Source organism: Triplophysa rosa, linkage group LG11, assembly GCF_024868665.1.
Source record: "Triplophysa rosa linkage group LG11, Trosa_1v2, whole genome shotgun sequence".
Classification (NCBI taxonomy): Eukaryota; Metazoa; Chordata; class Actinopteri; order Cypriniformes; family Nemacheilidae; genus Triplophysa; species Triplophysa rosa.
In genome coordinates this window covers 18,410,813-18,434,207 of record NC_079900.1, presented here as the reverse complement: position 1 = coordinate 18,434,207, position 23,395 = coordinate 18,410,813, and the positions used below count along the sequence as shown (strand labels likewise).

Below are 23,395 nucleotides of genomic sequence, written 5' to 3'. Positions count from 1 at the left end.
AAACTTATCAAGTTATTGTTTAAGGCAGGACACTTAATGTACTGTTCAAGTTTGAGATGTTGGTCTATTTTGCTTTCATGTCTACTTTTGCTCTAATGGAAAGGAAATATCCAAAATACACATTAAGGTGTTTGTTTTAAGCCCTCTATACCCTTGTCTGTTTGCTTCTGTAGATTTCTTCCAAATTAACCCAAAACAAGCTGCATATATATCTGCATATTTAAACATAACATTTCAAGGGAAAAGACTCTTGATGTAAGTTATATTAACTAATAACTGGTGGTATGCTTTAGTTGTTTTGTTTATCCTATTCATCTTAATTGCCTGACAAATGTATGCAAGTTAGCACATTTTAATTACTTAATGCCTGGTTTACATATCAATGAGGCGATTCTGATGACGTTATTAATTGACTGTGTTCAGCTGTCGTTTCTCCATCAAGTTAGCATGTATGCCAATACTGCCTTAGCGAAACTTTAGCTTACTCATTAGCTCATAAGTGATGGATGTTAGCAAAACAATATTTGCAGTTTGTCTTTTGGATAATTAGGTGTGAATTCGAAAGCACATGTAAGCTAGTCTGTTCATCACCTCCACACCAAGACAAACGCTACTGTAAAGGAGGGAGGTCTTCACTTCTGCGGCTCTCTGCCTGATGTGCCAAACGTGCTACACACACAGCTGTGCTGCGCGTGCGCGCTATGTGCGGCTGAGCGTCTGCGTGCTTGCGTGGATGGGAGAAAGGCATCGGAACTCTCAACATTTGCCTACCTGAACTGACATTTTCTAATTGTTTGACAAGGAAAGCCGTGCGCAAACAGATATTCATATTATTCATATTCATATTCACATTCATATATCCATTTATAAAAAATCCCAGAAAAAGGGCACTTTCTCTCGAGGAAGAAAATGGGCCTGGGCTCAAGCCCCCCCCTTTCCACGTGCCTGATTATATTATGTGTGTGCTGTCATTTGAATTTTTGGTTTGTACTAACCATGGCCAAGGGTGGTCGTTTTGTATACGCCTAGATACCAACCTAGTCTATCTAACTGCGTGCTGGCTACAGCGTATCTGTCATTTGTTTCTTTTGGCGTAAACTGAGATTTTCTGTTATATGTTGTTTTGTCGCCTTGGTCAGGTGTGCATTTTGTTCTTTTTGTTCAAATAAATTAATTGAAGTCGTGTACCAACACAACGTCTTTGTGTTCATTCCATTGTCAAAACTTGAGCGGGCTTATTGCCTCGATTGGTAATTAGGGTGAATGTGGACCTCACCACATTTTAGTCCCCTGGAATGGTTGTAAACCCTTTTTGTGGATATCAAAACTTGTTTCACTTTAACTAGCAATTTAAAAAGAGAAAGATAGAAAGTGAAGAAAATAAATTAAATGGTGCCTATGTATTTGAATCACACTTGATTCCCTGTGCTGTACAGCCCTCTGCTGTCAATAGTATGTACTGCACGCGCCATCAAAACACTGCATGAGCGGTTGTTGTTGTGTGACGTCAGAGCTGGCAGGAGCGAGGCAGCAACGGCCATCTACTACAGCTCTGTAATGACAACATTACTGACACATCTGCCTATAGACGTCCATGGCAAAGACCCAGAGTCAAGCAGTGAGTACTGTATATGATGAGTTATATCACATTTATCCCGACTAACAGTAAATGGTGAGGTGTTCACCGGAAGCGCACCTTTATTTACTGTTTTTAAATTAGCCAGCTCGCTATGTCTTTCGAGCTAAGCAGTTTGGTGTTTTGGGGAGTGGTTTAAACATTTAGTTAGTTTGATTCTCTTGCTAATTGAATGTAACTTATTTATATTGACTTTGGGTTTCATTGGAGTGTAGATGATACGCATTTTTATGCTTAAGCTTAAAAACTTATTATTTTACGTTAAAGTCCCAGTTACTACGTTTTAACGTTGTTCATTATGCTGTCTGTTGTGATTTGATTATGTAATTTAGCTTTTAATTGGCCGGTGTTGTTTTGACATGTACTGTAGTTTGTCAGCTGACAGGCTAAAAAAACAAACAGCAGCCCTCGCGAACATGCCAGAGGAAGTGACGCATCAGCGTGGAGACGGTTTGTGATGGACAGTCACCTAATGAAAGTGATTTCACTAAACAACAATGTAAATACGTTTAACACGAGCCTGTCCAACAAAAAACAAATACATTAATAATATTTCTAACAATAAAAAAGATATGTTGCTGCGCTGCAAAATAATTCTGCTGCCTTAAGTTTTTAAGTACAATAAGAATTTCATTTCAACCTACTATTTTAAATACGTTTAACAATAAAATAGTTTTCGATTTTTGTTATAAATTTCAACGTATTTTTATATCTTACATCAACTCAACCACTTATTTACAACGATTTAAAATAGTAAAAAAACTTTCCATGTGAGAGATGCGTTAATTGATAATGCAGTTCATAAATACAGCTTCCCATGGTCATGGGAAATTCAGTAAAATAAAACCCTGAATTTTGAATGTCATTAATGTACCTTACTACAAATGAAAAAATGGTAATCACACCTTAACCATGATTTGCTACAGTAACCATAGTTAAAAAAAAGTACTATGATAAAACCATGGTTAGGTAATGTGTTTCCTTTTAGTTTGTCCTGTACAATATACATGTGGTTGATTCTAAGGATTATTGTCTGATGCTCAAATGCAAAGATATTTCTATAAAAGTATTTTAAAAAATGGCATGAGAATTCATTAGTCAAAATAAGATGGGCACCTGTAAATATTAAATAATTTATCTGATCTCAAAACTAAGTTCATATGACAAATGCAACTGTACAAGGAACATTGTAATAAAACACCTGCATCAGGATGTTGTTTATATGGCTACAGATGTTGATAATCAACCACAAGTACCTGCAGGAAATTTGTGTCACGGTGCTTATACCTGCAGACAGCTACAGAATGAAACATTTGACTGAAAGCCAATGTGACTTCAAAACCCCATGCGTGCTAAACTCTCTTCACTATGTTTACAGTCTAAAAGATATGATCCAATATGGTTTGTAGCTTGTTTGTCTTGTCACATATTTAGGCATCAGCAATGCAATTGTGTGTCCTATGTTTATTAATAAAAGTCAGACATTGTGTACATGTAGACGAGTCTATTGTAGAGTCTCATCTATGTTCCTCTATCTTCAAACAAAACCTTGTATAACGTACAGCTTTGTAGCTGTCTTGCGAGTCAGTCTGTTATGCCAAGTCTAATGCATTCATATTTAAACTGCCACCCTGTCAACCTTTACTATACCACTCTGCCATGCAGAGGCAATATTTGCTTTAAAGCAGCTGTTAAAGATCTTATGTTTACTGTTTATGTATTGCATTTGTTTATGCAATTAAAACATCACTTACTAATTTCTTTTTAAATGGTCTTGTGCTATAGATTACAACATGACACTATACAGTATGTTAAAGCCATTTATCTAGGGTTCATAGAGAGCAGCTTGTAGTTTTGTTATTGTTGGTTTACATGCTCTGTTTGCGGCACGCCCATTTGTAATATTAATATGTTTTAAAGGAAATGATGAGATTATTATTTTAAGTACATTCCCCTGTGACTCATATTGGGCATCCATGCATACACTGCCCATATTTAAACTCATGATCTTAAAAACCTTTTTAAAGGCTTAAATGAGTTTGGTTGCCACAGTTAATGTGTGACTATCAACCTGCCTATTTATGCATTAACGAAAATATTATTATAAAGTTTTATTTAATAAAACAGAATATTCTAAAATATTTTGAAATGAATAAGAAAGAAGAGCAGCCAAATAGTGCAGCATACACTGAATATCCGTGAATATTAACGGATTCACTGCATAATTTTGCTCCTTTTGTGTTCTTTTAATGAGTATTATTTTCAAGTGTCGACAATACAAATAGTTTGCATCATGTTTTTAGTGTCTTGTTGATCACAGTAGCAAATGCAGACAGAGTTGACATCACTTCATTAGGTAATCGACTGATTTCTATTTTGTTCTTAAAGCTTCTATAAAGTACAACATCCATTCCATATGGTCTGTGTCAGTTACGGGAAAGGGGGGACGGGCCTCTTTAGTTTCTGTGGTTATGTTTGTTTGGCAAAGTAGTGTTGGAGAAGTGCCCTGTGCGGCAGGTGTCTGGAAAGTACCAGGTTTTATACACTAATAACAGAACCTTTTAGAATATGTTTTTTTTCTCTCGCAAGTCGCAACGCCTTTCATAGTAAACAAATAAGAAGTAATGAACTCGCTGTAGGGAAGTAGATCTTCCTGTATTTGCATTGCTTTGTGTGTTATCTCAGAATTAAAGCTAAAGCTGTCTCTTACTGATATACACAGTAGACATCCTGGATGTTCTATATATATATGTGACCCTGGATCACAAAACCAGTCTTAAGTAGCACGGGAACATTTTTAGTAAAAGCCAAAAAAACATTGTCTGGGTCAAAATTATCGATTTTTCTTTTATGCCAAAAATCATTAGGATATTAAGTATCCTAATGTTGCATGAGGATATTTTGTAAATTTCAAACCGTAAATATATAAAAACTTTATTTTGGGGATGGCCTGCTACAGTGCCTCTGATTAACAACTTCAAAGGCAATTTTCTCAATTATTTTATTTTTTTCACCCTCAGATTCCAGAGTTTTAAACGGTTGTATCTCCGCCAGATATCGTCCTATCCTAACAACCCATACATCAATAGAAAGCTTAATTATTCTGATTTCAGATTATGTAAAATCTCAATTTCAAGAATTAGAATTAGAATTCTGGTGTTTTTGTTCATTGTCACTGATTCTGTGTGTGTGTGTGTGTGTGTGTGTGTGTGTGTGTGTGTGTGTGTGTGTGTGTGTGTGTGTGTGTGTGTGTGTGTGTGTGTGTGTGCGCGTTCGTCTGTGTTTAGTTAAAAAATAAACATACATTTGCCAAGCAGAATTTTATGATGCCTACACCAGCTCGGATCTTCATTCTGTTACATGTGGTCAGATAATCTTGCAGTGATATGATATAATTCTGTTACACTTTAACTTTATGTTTTGGTGGATTAGTGTCACCAGCGTAAACAAAGGCAGGTCTGAGTGAATGAACGCGAGCACTCGTAATCCAGGATGTAAACAAACGCAGCCCTCCCCTCTGCGGAAGCTCTACTGTACTTTATCAGCTGCTCGTCACCTCCAAGGTGGTTTTGTTCCTTATTGCACGTGCACCTGCGCGTCTCTGTCTGTGTCATGTTTGCTCTCTGTGCATGTTTTGCTTGTTTAGTACGATGGTGCTTCCATCCAGCCTAGCTTGATGTTGTGTTCCTGTGCTTCCTCATCAATGGTAAGGACCCAGCTGAACTCCAGCCTTCGTCACCGTCTCAGCATGGAGGTCAACAGCGGAGAGACGAGCCGGCCAAAGACGCCTTCGCTCACGTCTCCCCAATCGCGCAAGAAGGAGGACTTTACATTCGGCAAAATTTTGGGAGAGGGGTCCTTCTCGACGGTGGGTACAAGTTTGGAGATGATTTTATGCTCAGTATACCAGCTAATACAGTATAGTGAGAGATGTTTTTAGTTAGTAACGTAGAATAGCATTGCATTTTAGGAAGGCTTAGACATTTCTGGTATTGCTGACGATATTCAATTTTTGCAGGTCGTGCTTGCTAAAGAACTGGCCACAGGAAGGGAATATGCAAGTAATGGGCATCCTATGTTATTATACATCTTATATAAACTAGAAAGTACATGCAAAAAATACAAGCTCTTCTCACAGTGTATTTATTAGGAATGGTAAACATTTAATCTCATTTGAATTTTGTTTTTCAGTGAAGATTCTGGAGAAGAACCACATAAGGAAAGAGAACAAAGCACACTATGTTATGCGGGAGAAAGATATACTGTCAAGCATTAATCATCCCTTTTTCGTAAAGCTGTACTTCACATTTCAAGATTCACATAAGTTATGTATCCTTTGTACACGTTTGTTAAACGATTCTGCTTTGGAAATGTGACAAATGACTTGGTTAAAATGTCCTTAACCTTGAATCCGTCAGATTTTGCTCTCAGTTACGCAAAGAACGGAGAGCTTCTTCGGTACATTCGTAAAATAGGCTCATTTGATGAGACTTGCACAAGATTCTACACTGCTGAGATAGTTTGTGCACTTGAATATTTGCACTCAATAGGAATTATTCATAGGTATGTATTTTAAGTATCAATATGACTTCAACTGTAATAAGTGCATAAGTTGAAAAGATTTTGACTATAAGTTGTTATTTTTCTTATTTAGGGACCTTAAACCAGAGAACCTTTTACTGAATGAAGAGATGCACATTCAAATTACAGATTTTGGGACTGCAAAACGGTTGCTGTCGGATAGCACTCAAAGTAAAGTAGAAAGGATTTTCCTTGTTATTCTTCTGGTTGTTGTTGCTGTTGTTAACTTCCTTAACCCCTCTTGTTATCTATAGATACACTTTTAACCGTCCTCAAGTAGCATAAATATGGGACGTCTACATTTTATGTTGACATAGCCATTCACGCACAGATATGAACTATGTTTTTACTCGAGATTATTGTCTTTACAGAAAGAGCAAATTCTTTTGTTGGGACTGCACAGTATGTTTCTCCAGAGCTGCTGACCGAAAAATCAGCTTGCAAAAGGTTGCCCGCATTCTGATTTGTTACTCTTACTTTTGAATGATATAATGCATTTAGTTCATGTTTATTTTTTGTGGTACTCTTTAAGCTCGGACCTCTGGGCACTTGGTTGCATAATCTACCAACTGGTGGCTGGATTACCTCCGTTTAGAGCCGGGTAAGTCACAGATCAGTGCACCTTCGGCTCCTAATAATGTAGCGGTGCATGTTTCAGCCTTGCGCTTCAACTGATGTGCTGGTGGTTGATCACTGTTGTAATCGCAGTTTTAAAAACATGGTGTGAAATAACAGGAAGTGTTGGTTGTGCTGTTTATGACTTGTTTGTGTAGACAGTAGAAAGGACTTCTGAGGAAACCCCAACCACTTGGTCACATGACCCACTTGCCTTTTGGTTACATTACAACCAGTAAATTGGCTCGGACAGCCGTTTAAAAACAAAACACTGTACTGTATGTCCACGCGAATTTAAATGAACGCTTCTCTCACTCGATAAGAGTTCTCAATAGCGAGACTGCAATGATGCCTCCAGATGATACTGATTTAGCTCAACCGCTTGTTTACTGTTGTGTTTTAATAGGAACGAGTACTTGATTTTCCAGAAGATTCTCAAGCTGGAGTACAAGTTTCCTGAGAAGTTCTTCCCCAAAGCTAAAGATCTGGTGGAGCGGCTGTTGGTAATATTTTTGTTTTCATCTTGGATCATCAGAAGGGAAGAAAGCGTTCCGTTCAGTTTAATCATATTGTTTTGTCTGTGGTTTCAAAGTGTTCGGACCACACAAAGCGACTGGGATGTGAGGAAATGGGTGGGTTCAATCCTCTGAAAAGCCACATGTTCTTCGAGACAGTCTCATGGGAGAACCTGCATGTTCAGACTCCACCCAAGCTGACTCCTTACTTGCCGGCCATGGCTGAAGATGATGAAGATTACTATGGAAATGTTAGTTTGCCGTTTATTTCGGATTATCCGTACAACGTTGAAAAACATTTAGAAAGATTGAATTTATTTTAGTTTGATCATTTTCTTCTACAAGATGTTACATGGCATAAAACGTTCTATCATAAACTTCCTTAAGTTTCTTTTAGAATGTTTTATTATTATAACATTATTATAGCGATCAGCAAGGGTAAGCAATGACCCTTTGTCACTTTCCTAAAAATGTCAACTTTTGCTTTTCTGCAAGTTTATAGGTTATAAAAAAATGACAATTCTGTCTTTATTTACTCATCCTCAAGTTGTTCCAAATCTGTAGAAATGTCTTTGTTCTGATGAACACAGAGAAAGATATTTGGAAGAATGCTTGTAACCAAACAGATCTTGGCCACCATTGACTACCATAGAAGGAAAATGTATTTGTTCTGTTGAACACAAAAGAAGATATTTTGAAGAATGTAGGACAGCAAACAGTTCTGGAGCACTTTTGACTACCATTGTCATTTTTCCTACTATGGTAGTCAACGGTGGCCAAGAACTGTTTGGGTACAAATATCTTTTTTATAGAGATTTGGAATAACTTAAGGGTGATTAAACGATGCCAGAATTTGTATTTTTTAAGTTATGTACTTTGTTAACATAGATGAGGTTTTATCAAAATCTGTAGTGTTTAGCTTCATATGTGTTCTTGAAAAAAGATTGTTTATGAATTTATAGCTGTCAAGAACTTAAATTACTTAAGTTATATTGCTTCCACCCAGGAAATACGTTGTGTAATTCAAAGGTGTTTCATATTGTATTTAAACTTGTAGTCCAAATGGTTTTGAAATGTAGTGCTGTGACTGTTCACTAAGACAAACACTTAAAGTCTGCGTTTTGGTTTGAATCCCACAGTATGAGGATCTTCTCAGCCAGTTTAGCAGCCTTCAGGTTGTTCCATCCAGGTCTTCCCAGGCCCTCTCAGTCCCGACCACTGTTCTCCCCCAGAGATCCTGCAGCAATATTGAGCAATACATCCACGATCTGGACTGCAACTCATTTGAGCTGGACCTACAGTTCTCCAGGGAGGAGAAACAACTCCTCTTGCAGAAGCAAGCGAGTGGCAACCCTTGGTATGTTTTTTTCATTCAAAAATTTGGTTTCTTGTTCATAAACATCTATTTTGGTGAAATATTGAATTGTGCATGTCATAGCAGTAGGGACATAAGAGATGCATGAATGCTATCTGTAATAACAGGGTTTTATTGCTGTGCAGGTGTGCGTGTGCTAATAATTATCCATTTTTATCTCCTTCTGCATTTCCTGTGGGCTTTTTTATTGCATGCTGTAAAAGAAACTCAAGATCATTATGGTTGTGTGGTTTCAGTCAGTCAACAACACAAGTAACATTAACAGCCTGCTTGTTATTCATCTACATATTGTTTTCTCTTTTAAAGGCACCAGTTTGTTGAAAATAATTTGATTTATAAAATGGGACCAGTGGACAAAAGAAAGGTATCGTTTTCCTATCTATTTCTTTTGTTTTCTTTTATGGTTTCATAGGTAAACGCAGGTGCATGTTTATTGAAAAGTGAGAAAGCTTAAGGCGTCCTCTGCTGGCGGATATTGATAATGACAATGAATGTGTTCAGATTTGTTTTCTCGCTTTTTCACAGGGACTGTTTGCTAGACGCAGACAGCTTTTGCTGACTGAAGGACCACATCTATATTACGTGGACCCTGTGAATAAAGTACTAAAGGGGGAAATCCCATGGTCTCCAGAGTTGCGTCCTGAGGCCAAGAACTTTAAGACATTTTTCGTGCACACGGTAAAAATCCAAACATCCTAAAATACCTACTGTACAAGTAGGCAGTTAGTTTGTAGGTCATTCTTTTATAGAGTCTATAGTCTGATATTTCATTTCATTATTTACCCTGGTAATAAAATATTAATATACTGTACCGTAGTATTTATATGGTATTCTAAGGTCACGTGTCAATACTATCATACTAGTATCCTAATAATATAATTGCTTTGTCTGCTTAATGCTGCCTAATTTTATCTCATTGTTTTGCTTGTGTGCAGCCAAACAGGACATATTATCTAATGGATCCTAGTGGTAATGCAGACAAATGGTGTAAGAAGATCCAAGAGGTGTGGGGAACAATATACCATTAACATCAGACTCAAGGTATGACGGGGCGTCAGAGGACAGCCACAGTCAAGTCTTCATGGTCAGAGCCCTTCAGGTCAATAACCAGAGAGAAACTTCTTTGTGTGCTTGTACAATTCCTAAGTCTATTGCACCAGTGTTCCTTTATGAAAAAAGGATGTTTTGCTCACTCGCTGTGTTTCTCATATTGCTGTAATGTAAAATCAATCAATACAGCAAATCTGTAAGTGGTATATTTTGTATGTGTATGTTTATACATAGGAAATACCCTTCAAAGCTTTGGAAAACAGAAACACTCACAAATATGTTGCCTTGTAAAATAATTCCAAATGCTTTTGGCTGCTTCCCCGGTTGCTGTCATAGCTTTAGTGGACCAGAGACACTCAGATTATCCTGCAGGTCAAGTATATATTTAAACGATAATGAAAAACATGAAAATAGTATATTTATTCTTTTAGACATCATATTTACACGTGTAAGATCCACTGGTAGTTTAACAATGACTGCGCTTCTCTGCAGTTTTAGCATTTTTAATCATTATGATGCTGCATACTGTATTGAAAACTGCTGTAAAATGGGATTTATTTATATTGGTGAAGAATAAGTGTTGAGTCATCATCGTACTTAAAATTTTGTAAAATTGCTTAAATCTACTGTTTATATTTGTTATTATATTTTGCTTAAAACATTTGTTTGAAAGTCAAAATAAGGTACCTTGCACCACATACACAGCAAGAAAGCGACATGACACAATCTAACAAACGTAGACCGTTCTCATATTCAACAAAACAGCGACAGTTGATTGTAACGAAAGCGGTCTCATCTTGTAGTGTTGTGTAGAGTCGCTCACCAGGAGTGTAAACATGGTGTTATTCCTACAGGGACTGTGCTGTGAAGAGAATCGTAACTGTAAATAAGGGCCATGTTTAGAGATGCAGCTATTGTGTATACTAAAGGATGTTTGGTTCAAAACAGATCACGTGAGAGCTGTGTGTTTGTTAAATTTTCTGTTTAAAAATCGATTAGGTTTGTCACCGAACACAACTGTGATGTACAGACGATGCATTATTCCGAGAGTAACACAGTGTTACTAGATTTGCACCTTGTATAATTTTATTCTTATATGAAGTTATTTGCTGGCAGTGGCTCAGCCTGTAGTATCTTGTATTATTTAAATTCTAATATTCAGAGATTTAATTGAACCATGTTCAGGGGCCATGTTTTGTAAATATTGACATGTAAAGCCTTTGAATGTGAATAATCGCTGAATAAAGGGTCCAGTGTTTATGCTGTTGGGTTTCTATAATTCTACTGAAGAATGTCCTGGAGAAATTCATGCTGAGTCTCATAATAAAAGCATATTTGAAGAGTAATATATTTTTTGTCAATAGCCTTTGGAAGCATGTGCAAGACAGCAGTGCTAAGACAACAGTTCCCAATAGACTTCCCCTGTCTTAAAGATTTCACAGTTGGGTCTCTCATGCATGCAGGCTGTTTACATTTCTCCACGTCTTGTAGAGCAGAATGAGGTCATACTGAATAAACTCACTTTTGAGCTTTCCAGGTCTAAAGATGTACAGTAATGTAATACCCACAGGGTGTCCAAGACAGCAACGTGGCATTATTCCTGTTGCTTAGTAGGATATACATTTCACTTTGACAAAAGCAGGTGTGTCAAGTGTATAGATGTGATTTACTGTATCAACACTTTTGTTATCTTCACATCGTCTTGAGTAAACCTGGACATGTCCCATATGACAAGGGCAGAATATCTTACAATATACTGTATTATTTCACTATTGTTTATCTAAATGTTCATAAAATAAAATGTGTAAATCAACTGAGGTAGTCAACAACAGTTTTATTTTGAGAGAACACGCACCACTTGGACTCAAGCATACATATTTTCAGCCTAGGCATATTATCAAAAGTGTTTTAGAAAAAAAGTTTGTATTTTTGCAAATTTTCCCCAAGCGAACTGACTTTCTCAGAAACGTGACGTTACTGTACCACGATACAGAAGGAAGACGACTGCTTTGGCTACAAACCCAGTGAGCTGCCTATCTTGGAAGCATTTCTGGTCATAATAAGCTCGTGCAGCAATTTTGCGTTTCATATGTGCACTAAGTAGGCGGCTGACGAGGTTTTGAGGCGCGGCCTTTGTAGTGAGATGGGAGGGCACAACAGCAGCTGAAACTCCGCACACTTCCGGCTCTCGATCAGTTCAGTCAGGCAGGCAGCGGGAGATCAGAGGAGGGATGGCGGAGAAGAGCCCTGACCCGAGCGGCGCGAACGGTCGGAGGTGTCCCGCCCTTTCTCCCGGAGAGGGGATGCAGTCGCATAGAAGCGGTTCCTCCAAATGGGTTCGGCTAAACGTCGGCGGCACGTACTTTCTTACGACGAGACAAACGCTGTGCAGAGACCCGAAATCTTTCCTGTACCGTCTGTGCCAGGCCGACCCCGACCTCGACTCTGACAAGGTAATGTAACGTTATTTCTACCGCGAGCTTATGCTTAACGTTAGCTTCACTATGAAATAACCGTGTATTCGTTTGTTTAGAGTCTAACTAACTTATCCAGGTCAACGAGACTCAACAAACCGAGATTAATGTCTCTGTTGTTTATTACCGTATATCGAGACATTTTTAATAGTTTAGCTATTCGGCTAACGTGAAGTTAGCTGGTAAAATTACAGCGTGTAACTGGAGCTTTGCTCACTAGCTTAGCCTAAATAATAACAGTCAATGTAGAGTGTTGACTAATAAAGCGTAGCTGTAGATGGTCATTTGCGGTTAAAAGGGCTTTTTTCAGGTTTTTAGAGAAGTCTCGCGCGTATTCTCGAGCTATTCATGTTGAAATGACATCACCTCGTCTGTAGTTTCCAGCGGTACAAACTTACTTGCTACATGTCAACCGCTAACTGGGGAACTTCGCAAATATTTCTGTTTTAAATTATTGAAATAGTAACTTTCCACGCATCTTCCCGACTAACGTCTAAAAACATGATCAATAATAATTTTGCCCATGTTTAATCGGCCTTAACCATAGTAATAGAGACGCTTTTATTGGAGTTTAAGAGTATTATGTTTAAGCATAAAATGTTATCAATACACTAGATAAATGATGATATGTTTATCTGACCAAACACAATCTAAAAAAAAAGTAATTAAATATTTTGCCTGTATTTGTATAACAAATATTTCGAATTATTTGCTAACTTCGTGTTCAGCCAAAAATAGAAAATATCACAATCATGTCGTTCAAAACCTGTATTATGTGGAACACAAAATAAGATATTTAGAGAAATGTCTTTCGTTTCCATACACTGACATTCAATGGGTGTCAATGTTGTTTGGTTACTGAAATTCTTCAGCATCTCTTATTTTGTGTTGTGCACAAGAAAGTCAGTTTATCCGCCGAAACTATTGAACTAGAAATTGCTGCTTCGCCTGTCAATTTCATTTTTGACTATAAATTCTCCAAATGAATATGTATTTGTATTTATTTATTTTAATATTTTTGTTCATTTCATCTTTTCAAGGTATTAACAGTCCCATGAAATGAGTCTTATCAGGGAATAAATAAACTAATGTAATGCTACCAAAATGTTATCATTTTTCTATCAATCGATTCAGAATAAATCATTTAAATGTCTCTATCGGATTCTTGTCATGTGACATATGAAGAAATATGGTTGCCTGCATGCTTTTAAACTTTTAAAGGTCACTATGCATCATTTATTAGGGTAACGACAGTTGAAAGCCAGTTAAATGACAAATAATTTCTTATATCCCTAATCTTTATTAAAAGATGAAATTTCACGTTTTCAGTATCTGGATCAAATTGTGCAACTGTAATACTGTGCTTTGCTAAATGCTTTCATTTGTGTATAACCATTGTAGAATAAAGGCCACTTTCTGACCCCACTATTGATCTGTGGTAATGATGATGTGCTGGAGATAGATCACGGTCCCTAAGGGCTCTCCAGCTTACATGTTAAATGTCAGCTACATTTTGTCCTAAAAGAGACTAGGTGGCACATGCTGTTTATAATTATGCACAGATTTTCTTGTGAATAAGATTTAATAATCCAAGTGATGTGTGTTATTAAGAAATGTCATTGGAGATTAGTATTCACGGGACTGACAATGCTAAATGCATTTTTTTTTTGTGAAGGATGAAACGGGTGCATATTTGATAGACAGAGATCCTACTTATTTTGGTCCGGTGCTCAACTATCTGAGACACGGAAAGCTGGTGCTGAACCGAGGCCTGGCAGAGGAAGGTATGATGGGAATGCAATAAGAAAGTTGAAGTTCTGTCTGAACATGCTGTTGGATGTATTGTGTGCCCTGCTTGGCAGCCTAATGCAGTAACATGTTCTTAAATGTTATGGTCTTGTCATTAAAATGTTGTAACCGTGATTTTTCTAAATGTTCAATGTCATTTAGGTGTGCTGGAAGAAGCTGAATTCTACAATATCACTTCATTGATTAAACTTGTAAAAGACAAGATCAGAGAGAGGGATTGTAAGACAGCCCAGGTAAGTTTTTCTCCGTTTTTCAGACGTCTGAAATTTTCAGTCGGTTTTACTCGACTGATGTCTGTGATGCACCTGGAAGTGCTGTGCAAGGCAAACATATGCAAAAGACAGGCCCTCTAAACCGGTCTTCTGCATGGGTTCGTCTCACAAAGGACATCCTTGTCCTATCCAAATGCATTTGCCGTATCATATGACAAATGGACTCTCTGAAATCTGGCGTCTCAGCACCTTTGTCTTACCACATGTGGGGGTCTGCAGAAAAGACAGAATCATTTGGAAATTGAATCAGAGCGCTGATAGCACTCTTCGTGTTTTTTTTTTCTTTCCCTCAGCTTCCTATAAAGCATGTCTACAGAGTCCTGCAGTGTCAAGAGGAGGAGTTGACACAGATGGTCTCTACCATGTCAGATGGCTGGAAGTTTGAACAGGTATAGGAACACAAGGGATATGTTGTTGTTGGTTGGTACATTTTTGGACGATTTTTGGAAATCGAGTGAAGTAGCAACACTGCGAATCTTGTGCAAATCTTGTCACTTATTTAAATGAATGGGCTTTTTTATTTTTCTCAAAGACGTGAGCCAGACCCAACAATTTACTCCAACTAGAACAAAATGCATGTTAGTGAATGGGGTTGATTGGTCTATATGTGATGGAGAAGGTGGGGTTGGCCAGTGTGTGAACTGAACTGGTTCACTTGTGATTTGCTTTTGGCTCATCCTGAACTCTTGCCTTGTATGGGCAGCAGTAAGGTGACAGAATGCCAGGCATTCCGTCTAATGTATGTTTGCCTTTTGTAAACCGATTGTAGAAACTGCCATGGACACGCTGTGTTTGTGTGTGTTTATACACTGCAGGGCTGCACATTATATAGAAATATGCATATTGCGATGGTTTGCTATAAAATTGTCAAATTGTGTACAGCAAGCATTAAAACATGGCTGTTCACTTTCAGAAGTCATAATATTTACGTATTTTCCAAAAAAGAATGTGAAACGTATGTTGGTTATATAACTTAATATATCTATAATTTAGATTGGATTTTAGAAACTCAAAGCATTCGTGTGTCCCATATCATATATATATTGCATTATTTAGAAAGTTATTGTATATTGCCTTTCTGCTTCAATATCGTGTAGCTCTATCCGCTCTTGTCAGTTATTGGATGTTATAACACTTTATATTAATATTTACACATAAAATACCTCAAGTTCTTTACCTGCATTTTCATTTTGCATTTGTTCTTTTTTGTACAATTCAAAAAACAATGTTATGTGCAATAGATATGAGCGCTGGATGGTGTGAGAGTACAGTGAGACGGTACAAGTGTGTCAACAGGTTGACATTCTGTTATAGAATTTATAGTCAAATCTTGAAACTGTGTTTCAGACGTGTCGTGCACGTTTAGTGTAGACCGCTTTGCTGTTTATAATGGGAGTGATCTTGACACGTAACAGTATGTTTATGGCTGGCTACCAAGCAACACATCTTTATTATTGTGTAGTTCAACTGCAGCTGATGTGGTTGCGTGTATATCTGCAGTTTTGCAACAATAGTGAGTGACACAAACAATTGTATTCATTATGTAGGCTATAACTGTAACTTGCATGTTAAAAAAAGGAATGAGAGGGCAGTATTTACACATTTACAGTGAGCTAATTCATTCAGTAATGAGCGATTATTATATGGTGACGCATTTTCCTACGGTAGGAAGAGTGTAAACATGTTTTGGAAAGTTTAAATAGCTTGAACATTGTTCGGTTTGTTGCATATTTATACTTTCACTTGGGTAAGATGCAGAAACAAAGTGCAGTTTTTAGGGTGGGATGGTTAAAGGGTAAGATGTCATTTGTGGCACAGAAGGGTTTGGTGTTGTAGTTGTAGGTGTAGAGGAGCATCTGGTGTTTGTGTAATCACTACCTGGAAGGAAGTAGAGAGAGACAGAGCCATCAGTATTCATGTGAAGACAACGCTCACCTTTCAGAGATGTTAACTCTGCTGTTCTCTTTCTAGATTGCGAATAATTAGTGATAGATTTTGCTGATATTCTTTATCTGGCTTTGACACGTGACATGCTTAGTAATGTTACTCAGGGCGACGGAGACACAGTATAACAAGGGCAAGCTGACTCTTGCCTAAGTTGCCTGTAAGAGTTAGAGGTGTGTGTGTGTGTTCACCATCCAAATGAATAAACAAGTCGCTCTCACAAAGAATTGTGACAACAAATGTTTTTTTGCTGTTGTTTCAGAAATGAGAATTTGGTGTATTTTGTTAGCATTTAATTAAAATAATTTAGATTTGGAAATATCGTCATCACATGTTTTCCTTTTTGCTTTCCTGACAGCTGGTTAGTATCGGTTCTTCGTACAACTACGGAAATGAGGATCAAGCCGAGTTCCTCTGCGTGGTCTCCAAGGAGCTGCACAATCAGTCGTACGGCACAAACAGCGAGCCCAGTGAAAAGGCCAAGGTGAGGCTGACAGAACCGCAACGGTCTCTCGCGCTTTCTTCCCCCGTGCGCGGACAGAAATAGTCACTTACGCACAGATCGTAAGCAAATATCCCACAGCTCTACTCTTCAGATGGTCACATGGCATAACAATAGTCAGAGTTGATTAACCAGATCAAATGTGTTCATGCTTGAAGTGGTTTGTTTTTTTGCATGGCTTGCGCAATGAGGATGTGGAAATCACGTTTTTTTTCTGTGTTTCTTGGTGAGGCATCATTTACATATCACTTAAGCTGATAATTAGGTCTCTGCTGAATGCAATGTTCCCCTCTCTCTCTCTCTCTCTCTCTCTCTCTCTCTCTCGCCTCTTCTCTCTTCTCCTCTCTCTCTCTCTCTCTCTCTCTCTCTCTCTCTCTCTCTCTCTCTCTCTCTCTCTCTCTCTCTCTCTCTCTCTCTCTCCCTCTCTCTCTCTCTCTCTCTCTCTCTCTCTCTCTCTCTCTCTCTCCCTCTCTCTCTCTCTCTCTCTCTCTCTCTCTCTCTCTCTCTCTCTCTCTCTCTCATGCTCAATTTGACGCATGCTGTCTGGCCATACTTGTGCCTCTATTAGCCAGCCCTAGAAATATGTCCTCAGCTCATCTATTCTGCTTCTCCCGGATAATGATGGAAATCCTGCTCAATATTTAATGCTTCCCAGTCAGCTGCTACACCCAGATTCATCCTGAAAATCTTCTATGGCTTCATCTCACTTACTTGATGGTTTTGTGATGGAGAATCAGGTCAAAGTTCAGAACATGTCATAAGTTTTTGCGCCACAGAGAGGGGCATGTTCAGTAAACAAAAGAACAAACATAGGATGAGATCACCGGGCCATTGTTTGAACATTTCCTTTGAGGTCCATACAGTTCCCTGTAAAAACAGTTAAACACATTTTTTACAGCCATTTGATGATCTCTCGATATTTACACATTTGCTCTGACATGACTTAAAAGGGTGCATTTTGATTCAGTCATGATACATTTCTTTATTTAAATGACTGTTGTTGATTAAATGAATACAAGAATGATCCATCATTCATCCATCACGTATACAGTTCATTTAACAATCATTACTCTCTTGCAGATTCTTCAAGAACAAGGCTCTCGAATGTGAAACGGCTGCGTTTTACGTTCCCCGATCCTGCCGTCACTGGGCAAAACAAAACGCACCATATCACACAGAGAGAGCGGGAAGACCAGCTATTTGGACCGGATGCTCTATATTGTTTTAGATTAACTGACACTTGTTTGTGCCTGCACAGTAATACCGGACTGTGGTTTTTTATGACGTTGGTGGATATATGTGGTGGAGTCTTTGCTTGAACGGTAGGAATATGCATGTCATTAGTAATCTGAGCAAGAAGGGCCTCAATCATGTCTGGTCCAATCATGTTTACTCAGGGTCTCTTATTGACTTTCACAATATGTTAATCATATCATATATGTGGTCCAGTGAGTAATTTTGTCAAAACATATTTAAAACTGTATAGTATGCCATACAGAAAGTTGTGAAAAGTTAAAGTAAAAAAAAACTCACAAAGATTAATATTAAGAGAGTGGAGCTAGTATTTTTTTGGATTGAGATTACATTATTATAGTGGTTTACGTGTAATGTTGACTGGTGAGGGTATTTTTATAGCAAGGATTTCATTTTGGCATGTTTGTAGGAACAAAGGTGTTTTTTTCTTTTGACTTGCATAGTGTTAGTTGTTCCAGGAGGGTGAAAGAACACCCGTAACAGCCTCAAAAGTTACCTTACATGTTGTGAGGTTTTACTGTTGTTGCCTTGAGTTGGTTAACAAGAGAACAGAAAAATATGTGTCTTCCATTCCTGGATTCATTCCAAGTGGTTTTTGGGTAAACTGGAATTCTTTTTGGAGGGTGACAAAAACACCCAACACTTTTGTGATCAATTACTAGTCGTGATGTCCGGATCTGTTTTGATTCAATTGGGGAATGAAGGCAAGGCTACAAAAGCATTTGGTCTAATTTGTTTTGGCGATACCGTTGAGAACAACACTTTACTTTCATGACGGTGACTGTTCATTTGTTGTTTATTCTTGTTTCACACAGATGGAATTAGAAAGGACGCTTCTAAAAGAGTGCGTTTATTGGCTTATTAACATCCACACAGTTTAACACCGCTGACTTGCTTGAAAGTTGAAAGTCGATTCCAAATATATATATGTCATCCTATAGTTTGTTTCAAAAACATTTCGACAATGTTGCCTTTAATGAACCTACACAAGATCTGAATTTGTTTTGGAATTGTGGTCAGGGAATTAACACATCACTTTGCTAGGCTACAAGCATATCTATTTGACAATGTATATAGACCAAGGAGCGTAATATTCTGTGCATGTTGTTGTTTTTCCTAATCCTCTCACACACACAAAGGGCTTTTAATAGTGGAATACAAGCTATACTTTTTTGCAGAGATTCATCCGATCTCTCTTAATATTGCCTGATCGAGGCGAAGTTTACATGGCTAGTGTTTTATAAAGGACAATACACGTTTACTTACCTTGACTATGTGACACCACACTCTAGTTTGGTTCCAAGACCTGTATGTTTACATATCCTCTCGATGACCTAGTTAGTACCTGTCAACCTTGTGTCTTAGCAACTAGAGAGGAGGTTTCAATTCTTTTCGGTGGAGTGTTAAGTTGCTTGCTCACTGAGTCGGTGTCTCATGGTGAAATGTGCCTCTGAGGCTCCACAGTGCATGCTGTCCAGATAGTGCACTGAACATGCCCATCACTCACCGCTGACGTCCAGAGCGAGAATCAAGGCGATGCTGGAGCGTGATAGTCATCACTGTGTAGGGCGTTGCAGTGCTACCCCTAAATATGTTCTTTTTCCAGATCTAAGCGAAGGATGTCTATCACACTTCTCCATTATGTCTGCTGGATGCAGTCAGCCACAGTCTGCATTTCAGTTGCCTGTTTACGTAAACTTATTTTTAACGGGCACCGGTTTTCCCTCTGCGGCAGCTGTAGGTGTCCGAGATGATGTCATTCTGCCTCGGTTACATTTCTTTCTCGTTGTAAAGCGTGCAATCTGCAAACTGTATTTTGAAAACGGGCAGAAGCTGACTGAAATGTCTTTTGCCTCACTTTGTCACTGCTGTTCCTATATACTTATTATCCTATAACATGTTTTTGTATTTTTTTTAAGCTTACAATTTGTGTATTCACCACAGCTATATCAATAGACCATACACCTATATACATTAATATTACACTATACATATGTCGCTGGGTACTTGCAAGTTACGACTGAGGAAAATGTATATGATGGTAATGCTAGGACCTGGTCAATCTAAATAATAAACACTTTTGAAATCTGAAAGGGAGTTTTTTTTCTATCTAGATGAAATATACTGAGAAGGATCTGATTTACATTTTAATTTCGATTTAAATTTCAGGGTTTTGTAGATGTTTAAATACATACAACATCGTCGCTGTCCATCCGAAACCTCGAGTGTAATGATGAAATACTGTTTTTTTCTATTATTTAGATTTGCAAAACTCGGGGACAAACATAAAGATTGACTAATAATAATGATTAATGGTAAAAAAAATTTTTTTACAAAATATGCAGATATTAGGTTTCAGAAGGACAGCAAGGACATTTAACCAATAGCACCTCAGTGGGCGGGGCAAGAAAAGGCAGAAAAACTTGCATTGCAGTGACATGGTTATCACAGCAGAGGGCATTTTTAGATATTCTGAACAAAATACCACACCAGCAATAGATTCACTCAGCCGAAAGGTGTATGTTAAGATGCACAAGCCAGTACAATTTAGACAAGCTGAGTAAATACATAAAACAAAATGTACAGCATAACAAATGCATCCATACACTATAGAGTATCAAATGTATAAGAAGACTGTAGCTCAGCACTTTTGAGAACACCCAGCTCAACAGCCTTAATTTCCTTCATTAATGGCAAATATTATTTATATTGCTCATATTGGGGTTATGGGATTGCTCGAATTGTACATTTTTGTGTGTTTGACATGAATGATATGCAAATGTTTGGTTTATTGAGGAGAAGAGAATTATTTTCCAACAAATGGATTCACAGTTATTATCTAGTAGACTACAAAACCAATTGCAATACAAATGGACCCATAACGTTTTGGGGTATAGACCAATTTGGAGTCGACGTCACGGTTACGTCACTGCCAGCTGCGTGCGCATACTGGTGGCAGAAAAACAGTGGAAACAAAGCAGCAATGAATGAAACGTAGCAGACAATTACTTCAAAAATGTGTTTTTGTGTTATTGAATGTCAGAATAGGAATGGCAAAAATTATGGTGTTATTTCCTATGGAATACCGTCGTTGAATATGACATTTTAAGTTAAACAAGCCATTAAACGAACAGGCTGGACTGAAGAAATCATCTGGAATACTCGTTTCTCTGTGTTTATTTTAATTCAGGTAATGTTTTCTATACTGTTTATCACACACAAATGCAAAATAAATTATGTAACGTTAGTTAATAACCATAATTTAGATGCTTTCTGCCACCAGTTCGGCTCCGCCCACAGAATCGCGTCACACTGTTTGTAAACAAAAAATTGGTCTTTAGGCCATTTTGGCTTAGCCAGTACATAGAACACCCCACCAACATCTAAGACCACTGGATGGCAACACCCTGACATTTATGGAGGACCGGAAGAGTCGTAATAATATTTCAAATTCACATTTCATGTCCAGTTTTTTTCTCATGTATGGAGGACCGGAAGTAAAGTAATGTGTAAAGTAATAAAGCATTTCATTGTTTAATAACTAATTCTACAATAAAAATAGGCATTAATACATTTGTTTACAACTTCATTTATTTATCCAAATATAAATAGGCGAAATTATAAAGACATGACTTCATTTCGCCTATTTATATTTGGACAATGAAATGCTTTATTACTTTACACATTACTTTACTTCCGGTCCTCCATACATGAGAAAAAAACTGTACATGAAATGTGAATTTGAAATATTTGATTAGCTCACTTTTACAGAATGCAGACCTTCCGCGAGGAAAAGCCGTTTACTTTCGGTTTTACGGTAAGAAACGATAATCATATGTCACGAACAGGCAATTTGGCTTAATCATTTGTAAATATAATGTCATATGTGTTATTAAAGGACATATTTATATTTAAATGATTTGCTGCATCCGGGTTACCTGTGTTATTAGTTTTGAGTGGTTGTTATCTGGGAATAACGAAACTGCAAATGTCGCGACTGGCCAATCAGAATCAAGCATTCCAACCATAGACATGCACAATTCACTTAAAAAAATTAAAGAACATGAAAATCAGTTCGTCAGCAGTGTTGGGTAAGTTACTCTGAAAAAGGAATGAATTACTAGTTACTAATTCCATATTCAATAGTGTAATTAGATTACTGTACAAATTACTCTCTCCAAAAAGTATTTAATTACTTATTACTAATTAATTTCTATATCCTACATCAACCTTAATTAGAATTGATTCAAGGATAGACGTGAAACGGCTTATTTAAATCCTTCAAATAAATAATAAATAACAGCAAATTATTTTTATTAACCGACCAAAATATACAAATGTGAGGATACATTACAGCATACATTTTAAAGTTAGACTTATAATTTTGATGTCATTTCCACTGTTGAATATATTACACAGTATTTAGTTTAATTACATCAGAAGTAACTGTAATTAAATTACAGAAAAATAAGAGTAATCCCTTACTTTACTTTTTCAAGGGGAAAGTAATTAAATTACAGTAACTAATTACTTAGTAACTAGTTACACCCAACACTGTTCGTCAGAATATATTTTACCTTACTAATGGCTCACAAACATTTAAAGACGATTTCTCAACTGACTGAGTTTATTTTGAACCAATGTGCCCTTTTGTATGTTTTGAATGTGCACTAATGTATAACTGGGGAGCTTGGTACAGGTGCACTGATGCAATTTCCCATGACATTTCAACAAGCTGCGACACGCTTTTCTGCCTTGTGTATATTTCTCCGCTTAACGGGGTGCATGCTGTATTCAGCAGTGTGGGAATGCCCTGTCCCTCAGATGAGTTACTACATTTCAACTCTTAGCAACAAGCCAGCCAATCACTCGGTGCAACCTGCGTGGAGCTCAGTTTTCTATTGGCCTAAAAGTCAGATGTGATAGATTTGTTATAGTGACAGAGGAGCTAAGGATTATTAAAGAGAATTTGTCCAAACGGGAGATTCGTGTTGTATGGCTCAATATTATGTAAGGTGTATTTGAAAAACAAAACAGTGCTTTAACGCAGCCACTTTGCTGCATTTACATTTAAAGGGATACTTCACCCAAAAATGAAAATTCATTTACTCACTTTCGAGTTGTTCCAAATCTGTATACATATCTTTGTTCTGATGACCACAGAGAAAGATATTTGGAAGAATGCTTATAACCATACAGATCATGCCCCCCATTGACTCCCATAGTACACTTTATCGTTCTTTTTATTCTGTTGAACACAAAAGAAGACATTTTGAAGAATGTAGGACAGCAAACAGTTCTGGGGCACGTTTGACTACCAATTGTATTTTTTCCTACTATGGGAGTCAACGGGGGGCAAAATCTGTCT

The 23,395-nt window shown here is 37.5% G+C and overlaps 2 protein-coding genes across 2 annotated transcripts; both read left to right on the top strand.

Annotated features, from left to right (window-relative positions):
* Positions 1-1,513: 1,513 nt before the first annotated feature.
* On the top strand, positions 1,514-11,575 carry pdpk1a (3-phosphoinositide dependent protein kinase 1a). The gene is given in 14 exon segments (XM_057346896.1): positions 1,514-1,618; positions 5,283-5,504; positions 5,655-5,697; positions 5,828-5,965; positions 6,055-6,199; positions 6,291-6,388; positions 6,589-6,664; positions 6,750-6,818; positions 7,239-7,335; positions 7,425-7,598; positions 8,487-8,704; positions 9,029-9,086; positions 9,248-9,400; positions 9,658-11,575. Coding segments are annotated over 14 exon segments (1,830 nt in total). The 5' UTR covers positions 1,514-1,594; the 3' UTR covers positions 9,973-11,575.
* A 380-nt stretch (positions 11,576-11,955) lies between these two features.
* On the top strand, positions 11,956-19,960 carry kctd5a (potassium channel tetramerization domain containing 5a). The gene is made up of 6 exons (XM_057347024.1): positions 11,956-12,225; positions 13,922-14,030; positions 14,197-14,288; positions 14,621-14,716; positions 16,630-16,755; positions 17,854-19,960. The coding sequence occupies exons 1-6, from the start codon at positions 12,004-12,006 to the stop codon at positions 17,881-17,883; spliced, it is 675 nt and encodes a 224-aa protein (XP_057203007.1). The 5' UTR covers positions 11,956-12,003; the 3' UTR covers positions 17,884-19,960.
* Positions 19,961-23,395: the final 3,435 nt, after the last annotated feature.